Here is a 17,422-nt window from a genome sequence, read left to right as displayed (position 1 = left end):
TGCTCAAGTGCTTTGAATTGTATTCTTTTTAAATAAGGCTGTTTATTCATATTTCTTTTAAGAAATTGACCCTGTATTTGTCACCTTAATACAGAGAGACCATTTTTATGTATTTTTCTTTCTTTTTACATAAAGTTTTCTTTTTAAGACCTGTTGGAGTTTTTCTTTAGTGGGGAACTCCAGGGAATTGAGTCTGTGCTCACCAGGGAATTGGTGGGAGAAAGAAGTCAGGGGGAAATCTGTGTGTGTTAGATTTACTAGCCTGACTTTGCATTCCCTCTGGGTGAGGGGGGAAGAGAAATTAGCTCTCAGTACTTCTGTTTTCCAAGGCTGGAAACGGGGAGGGTGGAATCCCTCTGTTTAGATTCACGGAGTTTGCTTCTGTGTATCTCTCCAGGAACACCTGGAGGGGGGAAGGGAAAAGGTTTATTTCCCTTTGTTGTGAGACTCAAGGGATTTGGGTCTTGGGGTCCCCAGGGAAGGTTTTTGGGGGGACCAGAGTGCCCCAAAACACTCTAATTTTTTGGGTGGTGGCAGCTTTACCAGGTCCAAGCTGGTAACTAAGCTTGGAGGTTTTCATACTAACCCCCATATTTTGGACGCTAAGGTCCAAATCTGGGACTAGGTTTATGATAGTACTGTCATTGAAAAGCAGTCAGTTTTTTGGTCAAATGTGTTAAATCTTTCCCAAGTATGTCGTAAAACTACACAACATTTCAATTTTAGGAGAGGAAGAGAAGAATGTGATATTGAATGAAAGAGGGAATTTCAGGTAGGCAGATTATATGCACCTTGGGATTTGACCAGAAGGCTGACATTAGGTAAATATCCTTGTCCTTCTGAAGAGTGCTATGAGATTTTTCACTACTTAACGTTTTACATCTCATTTGAATGATGATCATTCCAGCAGCATAGTGCCAGTGTGCACCCTACTGGGGTGTTTTTAAAACAGAAGAGTCCAGCAAAGAAAGAATTTCCTTCTGAATGCTTCCTACCTGGTTTTTCCCAAAGACTCTCATTCAATTACCTATCTAGCCATAATATAAGAAGCCAAGCTTCTGCACCCAGAATGAAATCCAGGATTATAGCCCACTTAGAGGAGATCAAGATATGCCCAGGATTACATACTAAACACCCCGTAGTTAGTTCCTACAATTTTAGTAGTTTAATAGCTGGTACACAAATGTAGCTATGACATTTTAAAAGAAAAGATATGTGGTCAAATTTGAAATAACACTTAGTTATGCAAGCAAAATTTGCAGCAGTACCTCTTCACAGGTCACTGAATGCATAAAATAGATGCACTTGCAAAATTTGCAGGAGTCTTTAAGGAAGCTGTTAGACAACACACTCCAAAAGAGATTCAAATGTTTCTTCGCATCACAAAATGCACAAAACAAGTGGCAGTTTTTAAAAGAAAAGGTTAATCTATAAACCATCAAAGGAAAGTATTACTACCTGCTCAAAGAGAGCTGCTCTGCAGAATGACTCCCCTTTTCCTCCATTGTTTGATTATTGATTATTCCTTTGACAGACATCTGTTCAGAACAGTGGTTAACTGACTAACAGTGTTTCTTTTATCAAAATATCAGCACAAGAAAATTCATCTATGACTCCACCATCCAAGAATATTCAGTCAACTGCAGGTAAGACTACATCCTTTTATAATCTTATTTATAATCTATTTAGAGCAAACACTTAATCAATGATGTTTCATAGATTCCTGAAGTTGAAGGCAACAAGGGACCATTAGATCTTTTAATCTGACCTCATTTATAATACAGGCCATTGTGTTTCGTTCAGCTCCCTATGTATTGATTCCAATCACTTGTGTTTGGCTAAAGCATATTATCCAGAAAAGCATCCAGTCTTGATCTGAAGACATCAATAGATGTTTCCTTTGGTAGCTTGTTCCAATAATTAATCACCCTTACTGTTTAAAAATGTGTGCCTTATTTCTCATTTGAATTTTGTCTGGCTTCATCTTCCAGGCTTTGGTTCTCTTTATGCCTTTCTCTGCTAGATTGAAGAATCCTTTAGTACCTGGTATTTTCTTCCTGTGAAGGCATTTACACACTATAATCAAGTCACCACACAACTTTCTTTTCAATAGGCTCTTTAAATCTCTCACTTTAAGGCATTTTCTCCAGTCCTCAATCCATTTCTGTGGCTTTGTAATGCACACTTTCCAATTTTTTAATATCTTTTTTTTTACATTGTGGAGACCAGAACTATATATCCTGTTCCAGTATTGGTCTCACCAATGCTGTATTCAAAAGTAAAATCACTTCCCTACTTACTACTCCTCTGTCTATACATTCAAGCCCTTTTAACCATGGCATCGCACTGGGAGCTCATGTGGAGTTGCTTGACCACTATGACCCATAAATCCTTTTCTGAGTTATTGCTTTCTAGGATACAGACCCCCATTCTGTAGACATGCCCTGTATTGCTTGTTTCTAAGTGTGTAACTTTTCATTTGGTTATATTAAAATGCATTTTATCCAAATGGACCCAGTTTATCATGTATCAAATAGCTTTGTATGACTGCCCTGGCCCCATCATAACACTAATCTTTGTGTCTTCCACAAATTCTATCAGCTGTGATGATATATCTGCTTTTGGTTCATTCATGAAAATGTTGAATAGTATCAGGCCTAGTACTGATCCATGGGGAACCCCATGATAAACACACCATTTGATGATGATTCCCCATTGACAACTAACGTTTTAGACCAGTCATTTAGCTACTTATCACATGCTTTATTGGTATTCTATAGTGCTAATTTTTTAATTGGAATGTTCTGCGTTACTAAGTCAAATGCCTTGCAAAAGTCTAAGGGCTTATCTACACATGAAAGTTTACTTTGGAAGAAGGCAGAGTATGTATGTAAAGCCAATTAACTATTCCTGACTATTTCCAAGTGTGGACGCTTTTATGCCAGAATAAGAGTGCCTTATTTCAATTTAGTTTAATCCATGTACTCAACTAATTTTGAATAAAGTACTCTTACACTTGGAGTTGATCAGGAATAGTTAATCAGGAATAGCTTTTCCAGATTAACCAAATTTGTAATTTCAGCATAGAATGAAATCAGGTTTATTTGACATTGTTCTGTGCAGCAGTCTCTTTCTCTGTTTTGTGATGCTTTCTTGTGAATTTGGTTCTGCTGTTGCCAATCAGACACATATCTTTTCTGCAGAAGAACCCCAAAGTCAACTGACTGAGTAGATACTTGATGAATTACTGCAGTAATGTATCAGCGGGAAGGGCAGAACTGTATCACTGAGTGACCAAGAGGAAAATGTCAGGGGGAATCAGAGAATATTGACACAATGACTGAATGTAACAAATTATAGTTCTTATATAAATTGTTGGACTAATTCTACATTTAGATACAAACTGACAGACACATGCACACACTCCTATTAAGAAATGGTGTGTCTTGGGAGCGGGGGGCAGAATTTGGCCTTATGTACTGTCATTGAAAGGCAGTCATTTTTTTGGTGAAATGTGCTAAATCTTTCCCAAGCATATTGTAAAACTACACAATATCTCAATTTTAGGAGAGGAAGAGAAGAATGTGATATTGAATGAAAGAGGGAATTTCAGGTAGGCAGATTATATCCACCTTGAGATTTGACCAGAATGCTGATGTTAGGTTAATATCCTTGCCCTTCTGAAGAGTGCTGTGAGATTTTTCGCTACTTAACATTTTACATCTCATCAGAATGATGATGATTCAAGCAGTATAATGCCAGTATGCGCCCTACTGGGATGTTTTTAAAAGAGAAGAGTCCAGCAAAGAAAGAGTTTCCTTCTGAATGCTTCCTACCTGGTTTTTCCCAAGGACTCTCATTCAATTACTTATGTGGCCATAATACAAGAAGCCAAGCTTCTCCACTCAGAATGGAATCCAGGAATATAGCAGATCAAGATATGCCCAGGACTACATATATTCAACACCCCGTAATTAGTTGCTATAATTTTAGGAGTTTAGTAGCTGTTACACAAATGAACACAATCTTTACACAAACCTGTTAATAGAAAAGGTATGAAGTCAAAGTTTGAAACAAACTTCTTAATTATGCAAGCAATATTTGCAGTGGCATCTCTTCACAGGTAACAATGCACAAAATAGATGCACTTGCAAAATTTGCAGGAGTCTTTAAGGAAGCTGTTAGACAACACACTCCAAAAGAGATTCAAATGTTTCTTCGCATCACAAAATGCACAAAACAATTGGCAGTTTTTAAAAGAAAAGGTTAATCTATAAACCATCAAAGGAAAGTATTACTACCTGCTCAAAGAGAGCTGCTCTGCAGAATGACTCCCCTTTTCCTCCATTGTTTGATTATTGATTATTCCTTTGACAGACATCTGTTCAGAACAGCGGTTAACTGACTAATAGTGTTTCTTTTATCAAAATATCAGCACAAGAAAATTCATCTATGACTCCACCATCCAAGAGTATTCAGTCAACTGCAGGTAAGACTACATCCTTTTATAATCTTATTTATAATCTATTTAGAGCAGACACATTAATCAATGATGTTTCATAGATTCTTGAAGTTTAAGGCAACAAGGGACCATTAGATCTTTTAATCTGACCTCATGTATAATACAGGCCATTGTGTTTCATTCAGCTTCCCATGTATTGAGTCCAATCACTTGTGTTTGGCTAAGGCATATTATCCAGAAAAGCATCCAGTCTTGATCTGAAGACCTCAATAGATACATCCTTTGGTAGCTTGTTCCAATGATTAATCACCCTTACTGTTTAAAAATATGTGGCTCATTTCTCATTTGAATTTTTTCTGGCTTCAGCTTCCGTAGAATAATGGCATCATAGAATATCAGGGTTGGAAGGGACCTCAAGAGTCATCTAGTCCAACTCTCTGTTCAAAGCAGGACCAATCCCCAACTAAATCATCCCAGCCAGGGCTTTGTCAAGCCTGACCTTAAAAACCTCTAAGGAAGGAGATTCCACCACCTCCCCAAGTAACCGATTCTAGTGTTTCACCACCCTCCTAGTGAAAACATTTTTCCTAATATCCAACCTAAACCTCCTCCACTGCAACTTGAGACCATTACTCCTTGTTTTGTCATCTGTTACCACTGAGAACAGTCTAGATCCATCCTCTTTGGAACCCCCTTTCAGGTAGTGAAAGCAGCTATCAAATCCCCCCTGATTCTTCTCTTCTGCTGACTAAACAATCCCAGTTCCCTCAGCCTTTCTTCATAAGTCATGTGCTCCAGCCCCTTAAACAGTTTTGTTGCCCTCTGCTGGACTCTTTCCAATTTTCCCACATCCTTCTTGTAATGTGGGTCTCAAAACTGGACACAGTACTACAAATGAGGCCTCACCAATGCGAAATAGAGGCGGACAATCATGTCCCTCAATATGCTGGCAATGGTCCTACTTATACAGCCCAGAATGCTGTTAGCCTTCTTGGCAACAAGGGCACACTGTTGACTCATATCCAGCTTCTTGTCCACTGTAACCTCTAGGTTCTTTTCTACAGAACTGCTGCCTAATCTGTAGGAGTGCATGGGATTCTTCCGTAACAAGTGCAGAGTCCTTGTTGAACCTCATCAGATTTCTTTTGGCCCAGTCCTCTAATTTGTCTAGGTCCCCCTGTATCCTATCCATACCCTCCAGCATATCTACCACTCCAGTGTCATCTGCAAACTTGCTGAAGGTGCAATCCACACCATCCTCCAGTTCATTAATGAAGATATTGAACAAAACCAGCCCCAGGACCGACCCTTGGGGCACTCCGCTTGATACCGGCTGCCAACTAGACATGGAGCCATTGATCACTACCTGTTGAGCCTGACTATCTAGCCAGCTTTCTATCCAACTTATAGTCCATTCTATCAGCCCATATTTCTTTAACTTGTTGGCAAGAATACTGTGGGAGACACTATCAAAAGCTTTGCTAAAGTCATGTCCACCCCTTTCCCCTCATCTACCAAGCCAGTTATCTCGTCATAGGAGGCAATTAGGTTAGTCAGGCATGACTTGCCCTTGGTGAATCCATGCTGACTGTTCCTGTTCACTTTCCTCTCCTCTAAGTGCTTCAGAATTGATTCTTTGATGACCTGCTCCATGATACATCCTTTGGTAGCTTGTTCCAATGATTAATCACCCTTACTGTTTAAAAATATGTGGCTCATTTCTCATTTGAATTTTTTCTGGCTTCAGCTTCCGTAGAATAATGGCATCATAGAATATCAGGGTTGGAAGGGACCTCAAGAGTCATCTAGTCCAACTCTCTGTTCAAAGCAGGACCAATCCCCAACTAAATCATCCCAGCCAGGGCTTTGTCAAGCCTGACCTTAAAAACCTCTAAGGAAGGAGATTCCACCACCTCCCCAAGTAACCTGTTCCTGTTCACTTTCCTCTCCTCTAAGTGCTTCAGAATTGATTCTTTGATGACCTGCTCCATGATTTTTCCAGGGACTCAGGTGAGGCTGACTGGCCTGTAGTTGCCCAGATCCTCCTCCTTCCCTTTTAAAAAGATGGGCACTATATTAGCCTTTTCCCAGTCATCCAGGAGCACCCCCGATCGCTATGAGTTTTCAGATATAATGGCCAATGGCAATCAAATCTGCCAACTCCTTTAGCACCCTCGGATGCAGTGCATCTGGCCCCATGCACTTGTGCTCGTCCAGCTTTTCTAAATAGTCCTGAACCACTTCTTTCTCCACAGAGGGTTGGTCACCTCCTCCCCATACTGTGCTCCCCAGTGCAGTGGTCTGGGAGCTGACCTTGTTTGTGAAGGCAGAGGCAAAAAAAAAAAAAAAAAAAAAGCAACGCTTACATTAGCTTTTTCCACATCCTCTGCCACTAGGTTGCCTTCCTCATTCAGTAATGGGCCCATGCTTTCCTTGACCTTCTTGTTGCTAACATACCCAAAGAAACCCTTCTTGTTACTCTTAACATCCGTTGCTAGCTGCAATTCCAAGTGTGATTTGGCCTTCCTGATTTCACTCCTGCGTGCCTTGGCAATATTTTTATACTCCTCCCTGGTCATTTGTCCAATCTTCCACTTCTTGTAAGCTTCTTTTTTGTGTTTAAGATCAGCAAGGATTTCACTGTTAAGCCAGGCTGGTTGCCTGCCATATTTACTATTCTTTCCAGCCTTTAGTTCTCTTTGTTCCTTTCTCTGCTAGATTAAAGAACCCTTTAGTACCTGGTTTTTTCTTCCTGTGAAGGTGTTTACACACTATAATCAAGTCACCATACAACATTCTTTTTAATAAACTCTTTAAATCTCTCACTTTAAGGCATTTTCTCCAGCCCTCAATCCATTTCTGTGGCTTTGTAATGCACACTTTCCAATTTTTTAATATCTTTTTTTTTTACATTGTGGACACCAGAACTACATATGCTATTCAAGATTTGGTCTCACCAATGCTGTATTCAGAAGTTAAATCACTTCCCTACTTACTACTCTCCTTTTTATACATCCAAGGATCTCATAAGCCCTTTTTACCACGTCATCGCCCTGGGAGCTCATGTGGAGTTGCTTGACTACTGTGACCAATACATAAATCTTTTTCTAAGTTATTGCTTTTTAGGATACAGACTACCATTCTGTAGACATGCCCTGTATTGCTTGTTCTTAGGTGAATAACTTTTCATTTGGGTATATTAAAATGCATTTTATCCAAATGGACCCAGTTTATCATGTGATCAAATAGCTCTGTATGCTTACCCTGGCCCCATCATACAACCAATCTTTGTGTCATCCACAAATTCTATCAGCTGTGATGATATATCTGCTTTCGGATCATTCATGAAAATGTTGAATAGTATCAGGCCTTGTACTAATCAGGGGTAGTGATCGATCTATTGAGGATCGATTTATCCTGTCTAGTGTAGACGCTATAAATTGATCCCCAACCATTCTGCCATCAACACCGGAACTCCAGCACGGTGAGAGGTGGAAGCTGAGTCAACGAGAAAGCGGCAGCAGTCAATCCCATGCCGCGAGGATGCGAAGTAAGTGATTCTAAGTTGATCTAAGATACGTCAACTTCAGCTACGCTATTCTTGTAGTTTAAGTTGCGTATCTTAGATCGACCTCCCACTCCCAGCATAGACCAGGCCAGAGTGGTATAGCTAAATCCTGCACATCTTTGGAAACATAAGGGAAAGCATTAGTATCCTAAATGTTACAAATGCTTCGTATGCACATTATTAACTTTCATATTTTAGCACCAGACAGACCTGAAAGATGTCTGCACTAACACAATCCTTTATATTACTTTTCAGTTTCCAGTGATTCAACCATTAGTATAAGCAGTACAAATGTCTCAATGTTTTCACTTTGCCTGGGATTCAGCAGTCTCTATCGCCTGCTGTGCATATGAGACAATGAGAGAGATTCTCTACGCCACAAACTTGAGCATGCATTTAAAGAAGATGTTTTTTTGGTTTTGGAATATAAATGTCAGTAGAAAATTGTGCTGAACTCCTCTGAGCTGCCTGTGCAACCTTAATCATGCATATGCATTATAATATAGTCTTTAATTACATGACTGCATACTATTTTCTCCACTGGATTTCTGCCTTGTTTGTTGCACAGGATGGATGCGCAGGGGTCCCACAGACAACAGTTTCCTTCACTACACAACTCTGATTTGTCCCTAGCACAAGTCCAGCATATGCACTGAATGATACAGGAGTTCTGTGGAAAAAATACTATGTGATCATGCAGTTAAAGACTGTGTCATAATGCATATGCACAAGGAGGGATGAGTTAAGGTTGTATTGGCAACCTTAATTTTGGCATTTCCTAACTTTTCAGGGCTGAACTTTGCAATCCTAATAATGTTCTTTTAACATAGGGTTTTTTAATGCAAGTTCTTAGGTTTTCAGAAAAAAGCAAACTGAAAAAACAAAGTCTGTCATCCTTAGAAGCTGTGAGGGGATGGAGTATCTTCAGTGAGGCTGGAATCTTCAGAGATTTTAGCTGCTAAATCTGAAGAAGTCTCTATTAAGCATGTATGAACTGTGATTTTTTTCAAAGGCCAAGTTTTGGTGAATTTTCATGAAGATGGAAAAAGGCACATCCTTGAGAAAACAGCCATTTCCTGCCAAATTTCTAGTCCTTGCTCCAAAGATTAAGGGTGCTACATCTGATTAAAGAAAAGATTACCGGAATTTTTTAACATGAGCAAAACAACAAAACTATTTCTCTAGGCTTGTTCTTGGAAACAGCTGAACATTTTCACTAAACTTTCCCACCTCCTCTCAGAAGAATTCAGCCTGCAGAAGACATCCAACGTTACTGGTCAGTAGTCAGACTGACTGCTGCAACCTACTGAGTTCATTTTACTAATTAGCTCGGACTATTTATGTTGCTAAATTGAGTATCCTGTCAATCAGTTCTGTGGATTTCAAATACGACAAAGGACACTTGACTTGCTCATCTGATCCTACTACCCCGTGACCAGAGCTATTTTTAATTCCAAAGTTGGTTTTGTTTTGTTTTTCCATAGGGTAAGCAATCCCAGAATCTCCAAAGAATAAATATTAATCAGTCCTCCAGATGATGTCTTTTCTATTAACATGGGTGCAAACACTGGGTCTAATTCTGCTCTCTCACCAATGTAAATAAAAAGTCATATCTCCACTGAAGCAAATAGTTACTTTTGATTTACACCAATGTCAGTGAGAGCAGAACTCCCCCCTTCCCACCCCTTCCCCACCCCCCAGAAACGTACTGCTTTTAATTTTAACCTATTTTAACATATATCCTTTTTCCTTCTTTCTTGGAGTCTTTCCAAATGCAGGGTCCACTCCTGAAGTCGCCATTCAGTCCCTAGTCAGCTAAAGCTATCAATGAGATGCATTCTCATTGAAATTTTGCCTAAGGACTTCAGGATTGGACCCCCTATGAGGAAAATTTCTCAGATCATAAAATCCAGTACAGTTGGCAGTCTATGCTCCACAGAGACCTAAGGTTGAAATAACAGGTGGTATTGTAGCTAGCTGGAGTTGAGTTACATTGGCAAAGTTACAGTCTGCAATATGCCTTTCCCTTGCCAACTGTAAGTCTTTCACTTCAGTAAACATCAAGGGCCTGATTCTGATCATGAACAGCTGCAATGAATCCTGCTGTGTTACATTAAGTATAAAATTAATGTAAGTATCGCAGGGTGGGCTCCTCACCTTGGATTTCCCTTTGCAGGCAGTCCTCACACACACTTATGTAAATTCACCACAGTGTACTTCATTTATGTCTTATGCAGCTTCGTGTCTCATCACCTTAAGGCTTTTTTCAAGCTTCAACATACCCCGATGGCACAAGGTGGGGGAATAAGAGGTCTCACCTCTCTGAGATCCTGAATTTCTTTGCCCTTCTTCCAGCCTCCCTTTCTCCCATTTAACAGCCCCAGCTGATGACCTGAATCCCTTTAACTGGTTAATCATCCAGTCCAGTCTCCCAATTTGGCCCATGTGAGCCAGTCATAGGCTACTCCCATTCTGTCATTTACCTCCCCCTCCCCCCTTTAAAAAAATGTTTCCTCCCTGGGCCCTTTCTTTCCTCTAGGGGCTGCTGTCCCCTCCCATGTGCAAGATTTCTTTAACCTGCCTCTCTCTAAAATCTTCATAGACACCCTCTCCATTTTCCATCTGTAAAAGGTACATTCTGATGGAGGGGCAGCCTTTTCCTCTCAGTGTCTGCCCATCTGTCTTCACACTATGGGCAACCTTTTGCATCAGACTTTTTGCCCACTTTTAAAGTCTCCCCATCTACAATATTACCCACCTTACCCTGGATGTCAATAAGTTGTTGCCCTTGCTTCTGGATCTCTCCGGCCCTCAACCTTTTTGCCTTGCCTTTCTCCATCTTCATCTAACTTATCTGCTTCTACTTCTTCCCCCTTTTCATATCCCTTTCCCTTGGGGTTCTCCCCCAGGAATTTGGTTCTTAACTTGTCTCTTGTCTAGTCTGTCCTGCTTCTTCCTTTGGTTTCTTGGCCTCTTTCTTGTCGTCTCACCTGCTCCAGTCCTTCCCTCTCTAGCCATTTGCTTCTCTGGGCATCTCTCTTCTTCCTCAAAGGAAAAGGGCTCAAATGTTTTGCAGTTAACACAGGTTTGGGCCATGTCCTGACATCTGCCCCTGCTTCCACCAAAATGTTTCCCAAGTGTTCTCTTAGCTATTAAGTTTACTTCTCAGATACTTCATTCCACAGTAAACCTCTCCATAATGAAGTCCTACTCCAGTGGCTCAGACACTAAAGTGTTTTATTTTTATGGGAGAGATGGCTTTGAACCAATGCACTGGATTTGAACAACCTTGTAATTTGAGGATGTGGGATGATAAGGTCTTTGGATTGTCTGTTTTTTAAAATAAAGTGGATAATCAAGACATGACCATATAAAGTGATCAGAGTGGTCCCAGAATAGCATTCCCATATTTAAACAATAAAGCCCAGATTTTACACATTTCTAGTACTGGCTCAAAACAGATCAGTGTGGCATTTATTAAGGAGCTTTGATAGGAAAATGGAGGCAGAGTGCTGCAGAGCTAACCCTGCTACAAACAAGCAGGAATAGAATCCAGCTGCCTCTCCCTCAGCTGTGTTGACTGAAAAGGGAGTTAAATTCAGTACAAACTTTTGTCCCTAAAGTAAATAGATGTGACTCAGACAGGGGCGGCTCTAGGCATTTTGCCGCCCCAACCATGGCAGGCAGGCTGCCTTGGTGGCTTGCCTGTGGACAGTCAGCTGGTCCCTCAGAACCGCCCCTGGACTCAGAGCAGATCTATTGAGTAAGAAGGTGCCATTTTCACCATTACTTTTCAAAGCTAGAATAATACTTTGGCCCTGTTTCAGCAAAACACAGAAGGATGCACTTTTTACATATGCTTAGATGCTTTACCAAATAGAAAAGGACTTCACCATATCACTTGCTTAAGTGCTTCACTGAATTGGGGCCTTTAAAATATTCTTTTTTTCAAGTTATCATAGAACTTAAAGATGGAAATATTTATTTGGTCGTGTAGTCCAGCACCCTAATAGTGCGTGATGGCTTCCCAGCATATTCTCCAAAACATTGTTGAGTCTAGTTTTAAATGGCATAAGTCATCAAGGCTTCTTGTTCTTTCCTTAAATCTGTGTTCTATAATGTAATGGATTTAACTGCTTCAAAGTGAGCATAAGATAATTTAGGCTAGGGAAGAGTGACAATTTTAACAATGTTAACAATAGTAACAATATTACTCTCAGTCCACAACCTTTGGGCCTGAAAATTAGTCCTCTCTTTTACTTGTCAGTTACACCTTCAAAGGCTGTATGCATCAAAATTCAGGCTTTGCCTTTGTATTGAACAGACTAATGCATTTGGTCCTCCTTCTCCATTATATTTTGACCAGCCATTCAGGTGCTGTTATTGCAGAAAGCATGAGTGAACAACGGGCTAAAACGTCCCCAATGCAGAAGCTGTTGAAGTGTGGGAGAAAGTGTCAAAAGCCCTAAGCAAAAATCACTAATGTAGCTCTTTTCGATTTGATAGAGGTTCCTGACTCAAGGGTATCAGTGCAGCACAGCCATCTGAAACTAAAACATACCGACAGGTAGGGCTCCTGGCATGTGAGAAAATGCTGACGAGGAAAAGCATTTCTGTCTGTGCAGCTTAGTTCCCGGTGGTGGTCAGTATTGACATCCTGGAGTAGGCTAGGCTTGGAAACCTCTTTAATATTTTGAAGCAATAAGGAAGAAAGAAAGTAGGGGAAGTCTGGTGAGTGGTGTATTCCATAAACAAAACATACATTAATACATAGAGATGGTCTTGAGCTGGAAAAGGCCCAAAGATATAGGGCCTCAAAATTTGTGGGTATTTGAATTGAAATGGGTGCTGACATTTTAATTCAGGACTATTTCAACGGATATGATTTTCCTTGTCCACCCAACACACCCTCATCCTGTCTGCAACTTAATGGGTGGTGCTTATTATGTGATCTTCTTACTTATAAAGCCCTAACAATTGGAGCAAGAATCTAAAATTTAACCAACTAATTCCCGTTTATAGACTACTACCAAAGAGGCAAATGTTCCCTGATTACATTTGCAGTCCTTACCCAACCTTTACTCTCTTTAAATCAGTGGGAGCTTTGATTAAGGAGTGTGGGATTTAGCCCCATAATCAAAGTAGGGTAATTTCAATTTTCATTCACTGTTAAGGTTCTGATTGGAAACAACATGAAGGGTGGCCTTTCTTGCATGCTCACTCTGGGGCAGAAGAAACACAGCAAGCTTTCTTCCATCCATCTCCCCGCCCTCCAGCTGCATTTGCAAATGAATAAAACAATATATAGCTGTCTCTGAGGGCAAGGGTAGTGTTGGATTTTTTAAAAAATCAACATTTTTTCCATCCCAAAATGCAATTTCATCAAAGCCAGAATGTTTTGCAGAAATGTAACAGTTTTGACACAAATATTGTTGGGAAGGTTTCTCAAGTCCAGGATGGAATTTCTGATTAAAGCAATACAGCAGAATAGCAAGACTGGTGGATCACTTACCTAGGATTGGGGTGGGAGACTCAGTTTAAAGTCACTATTCTGCCTGATTAACAGCAGAAATTTGAACCTAGGTTTCCTGCATCCCAAATGTTCAATTGGCTATTCTAGGGTGAGTCATTCTTGTTCTGATGCAGAATGAAAACAGATTTTGAGACCTAATAATTTTTCACGAAAGGTGATTGTGGCTTCATTACCTGCATTCCACCATCTTTATTTGAACACTGGAGGGATGAGGGAGGGGAGTTTCCTGTGTCCTCATTTCCCTCTGTGACAAGTACAAAAGACAGACCAGAATTTTGCCCATAAAACGGAGATTAGTCTATTAGAATATTGGCCACTGCCTTTCTTTTTCAATTACTCTTCATTCCCTCCCACTACCCATCTTCAGTGTGTCTCAGAGGACAAATGACAATAATTCAAATTTTGAAATAATGAAATTTTAAAAAACCAATAGGCTGGATCAATATTAAAAATGAGGACTTTCTGCAAAAGAACATATATATTGCTTTTTTAACTGGGGAAATCACTTTCCCCATGCCAACCCCTGGTAAAAGCTTCAGAAGATGATCCCATCCACACAGCAGAGATTTAACAGCTCTCCTCATCTCTGCTACTATTTCTGTTGCTGCTGTCACCTTTCATTATAGATTTGGAAAAAGCCCTCACAAAGTCTGTGTGCTTTGTGAAAGAATGAAATAGCCTCTTTTCTCAGTCTACTATATTTCTTCCCCTCCACAGGCACTCTTTCCCTCTCCCTCTGTTTATTGATATATTAGGCCAAACATATTAGGCCACTCTCCTTTGTCTTCTATTAGTATTTGAGAACAACCCTAGTAGCTTTTACTAAATCAAAACTACTGTATCTGCCCTGCAGTCCACACTCCCAAATAAGAGCTGTGTGTAAGATCCAGAGCTTGTCTCTCTGACCAGCAAAAGTTGGTCCAATAAAAATATATTACCTCACCCGCTTTGTGTGTCTGGTATTTTTGTTTGTAGTGAACTACAGATGCAAAAGAGCAGACACAATCAAGTGTGTATATAAATATTAGAATACTATAATTAATATAATTTAGACCTCTGACTACCAGGGGCACAATCAAGTAGACATTTCCTGCGAGGTTTTCAAAGCTGCCTTGATTATTTGAACAATGATTTACCATTCATTTGAATGGGGGTTGGGCTTTCCTATTCCTGAGGATTTTGATGTTGCGCTATGCCCTAGTGGATAGAGCACTGGACTGGAACTCAGGATATCTGGTTCTGCCATTGGCCTGCTGGGTAATCTTTGAAAAGTCACTTCCTTGCTCTCTGCCTCAGATTCCCCATCTGTTAAATGGGAATAATGATGCTGGCAGACTTTATAACGTGCTTTTGAGTTGTGCTGATAAGACCTGGGTTTTATTCATATCTGCAATCAGCTGCATATGCTATTGACTATAGGTGCAAAATTACAGACCTGAGTGAATCCTAGTTTAAAATATGGTCCTCTGTGTGTGTGTGTGTGTATGTGTAAGGTGTAAGCTCCACAGAAATCACTTCGTTTTCCACTTAAAATCTCTTACGGGAAATAGAAAGATTTTGACTGGAAATGCACACTTTCTTTTGGCCTGAAAGATGCTTAGCCAAAGTAGCCTCAATTTTTGAAGTGTGTCTATGAATTGCTAAGATGGTTGACTATACATAATTTTTTACACACAGATAATTTTGGTTTTGATGTTCTCTGCACTTCACAATCATTTTTGGCTTATTGATGTGGTTCTAATATCAAAACTAGTTAGCTAGCAGCCTGCGGGGAGGGAAATTAAATGCACTATGTGGAAAAACTGAAATGTATGTGGATTATATATAAGATAAGTGGTAATTCACCCTGAGATCAAGAGAGGATATATGTAAAATTTCAGTTCATTAAAAGAAATGAAGGGCTATTGGACACAAGTAGTAGGCAAAACCTGATGCTCAGACAGCAGATTTACAGAACAGCTCCAGTTTTCCCCCTTGCTTTCCTGCTGATTATTCCTTTGACAAATATGTGTTGAGAACAGTGGTTAACATACTGTCATTTATCCTACCAAAATATCAGCAGGGAAAACTGAACCACTGCCAAGGAGTTCTGTGACGGCAGCATCAGACTCCACTTGGATGACGGCTGGTAAGGCATCCCTTTAAAAGCTTATTTATAATCAGCTGTTGACAACAGACCCATTAAACGATGATGTGACTCTGTTTTACAGCAGCAACCTGCTTTCTCTGCTGTGATGCTTTGCTGTGAATTCAGCCTCCTCCTGTTAAGCATGCAGAAATCTTTTCTGCAGCTGGCAGAATAAGCACATGATGAATTACTGCAGTGATGTGTCAGTGGGAAGGGTGGATCTGGATCGCTGAGTGCCCAAGAGGAACCAGCAGGGGATTTTATTACAGAACACTGGCTTTGTAATAAGCAGAGATCTCAGATTTACACTTTCTCCTTCTACTTCTTACATCAAATTAAGTCTCTTATAGATCTGAGTTATGGGTTTTATCAAAATTCAAATCTCTAGCAGGCTCAGTGCAGCTCTTCCATTTATAAGCACTGGCTATATCTGAATGAGTCAGCTTCTTTAGAGGATTGGCACAAGAACTGCTCCATCTACTTAGGAGATCCAAATACTTTGTATTAGACACAAGGCTTAGATATTACTGCAGGCCCCAAATCAGCTGTTGAGATTTAACTGTAAAGGAAATTACAGATCGAATTAAGAGAATCTCCTCATTAGGTTGCCTCTTTAGGCTCACGTTGGGTCCAGCGCAGAGGGCCTGTGAATAACTTCGTGCCCACTTCAGCCCTCAGTATAGGCTTAAGGGTCTGATCCAAAGCCCACTGAAGTTAATGGGTTTCTTTCTAAATAACTGCAGTGGGCTTTACATCAGGTTTTAAGTAAGGCATAAGTACCCCTTCTGACTAGGGATGTAGCTATTTAAACAATATTTAACTGTTTAAAAGGTAAAAATTATATCATTTAACTAGCTAACCGATTAAAGGGCTGAGGCCCCTCCAACCGGCACACCGGGGTTTAACAATTAGGGTGAGTTAATGGTTAGACTAATACTTACCAGATAACAGTTTAACCATTTGATATTTTACATCCCTACTTCTGACCTGAGCAGCTAGCCAAAAACTCAGGGTCTAATAGGTCGTTCCAGTTCAGAGTTAAAATTGGTGACACATTAAGCCTGATCTACATTAGGAATTTACATCGGCATAGCTACATCTTTCAGGGGTGGGAAAAATTCTTGCCCCTGAAAAATATAGCTAGATGACCCCAGTGTAGACAGTGCTAGATGAACAGAAGAATTCTTCCGTTGTCCTAGCTACCACCTCTCGGGGAGGGGAATTACCTATGCCAATGCAAATACCCCTCCCATCAGCGTAAGTAGCGTCAATGCTGAAGCACTACAGCAGTGCAGCTGCAGTGTTTTAAATATATACATACCCTCAGGTATTTCTTTGATGCAGTTTTATCTACCAAGAATGTACAAAGTCCTGTGTTTCTGAATGCAGGAGGAATCAAAGTAACAAGAAATAGTTTCTATTGCTTACAGGCCCAAGCTTCTTTTCTGGCAGCACTGCTGACCCAAATAACCTCCCCCCAGGTTTTTTCCAGGGTCCCATGCTGTGCTTTCAGCTGCACCTACAGTGACTTTTGTGGTCTGCCCCTGAGTGTGTGTGTGTGTGTCTCTGTCTCTCTCTCTCCTCTGTGTTTCTGCATGTTCTGCCTTTCCCCTTCACCCTGACCCAACACGCACACACACTTACCCAGACAATGCTCAGCAAAACACCTCTGCCCAAAACTCTTGGGCAGGATGAGAACCACTTTTGTCTTGGGTGGAGGGGCTTGTAATT

General features: G+C 40.4%; 1 protein-coding gene across 12 annotated transcripts in view; it reads left to right on the top strand.

Annotated features, from left to right (window-relative positions):
- Positions 1-17,422, top strand: part of EMCN (endomucin) — a 104,877-nt gene that overhangs the window by 45,236 nt on the left and 42,219 nt on the right. For 8 of the 12 annotated variants that reach the window (XR_004000728.1, XR_004000735.1, XR_004000736.1 and 5 more), the window contains 3 exons: positions 1,593-1,646; positions 4,436-4,489; positions 15,623-15,691. Coding sequence is in view for 1 of the 12 variants with exons in the window: in XM_030565213.1 (XP_030421073.1) it covers positions 1,593-1,646; positions 4,436-4,489; positions 15,623-15,691 (177 nt within the window). In the remaining 11 variants the exon portion in view is untranslated. The remainder of the gene's footprint in view (positions 1-1,592; positions 1,647-4,435; positions 4,490-15,622; positions 15,692-17,422) is intronic. The other 4 variants (XR_004000734.1, XR_004000731.1, XR_004000733.1 and 1 more) reach the window with 3 other exon arrangements.

The sequence above is a fragment of the Gopherus evgoodei genome, chromosome 5 (assembly GCF_007399415.2).
Source record: "Gopherus evgoodei ecotype Sinaloan lineage chromosome 5, rGopEvg1_v1.p, whole genome shotgun sequence".
Taxonomy (NCBI): Eukaryota; Metazoa; Chordata; order Testudines; family Testudinidae; genus Gopherus; species Gopherus evgoodei.
Note: the sequence above shows the minus strand (reverse complement) of the source record. Positions and strands in the feature narration are given on the sequence as shown.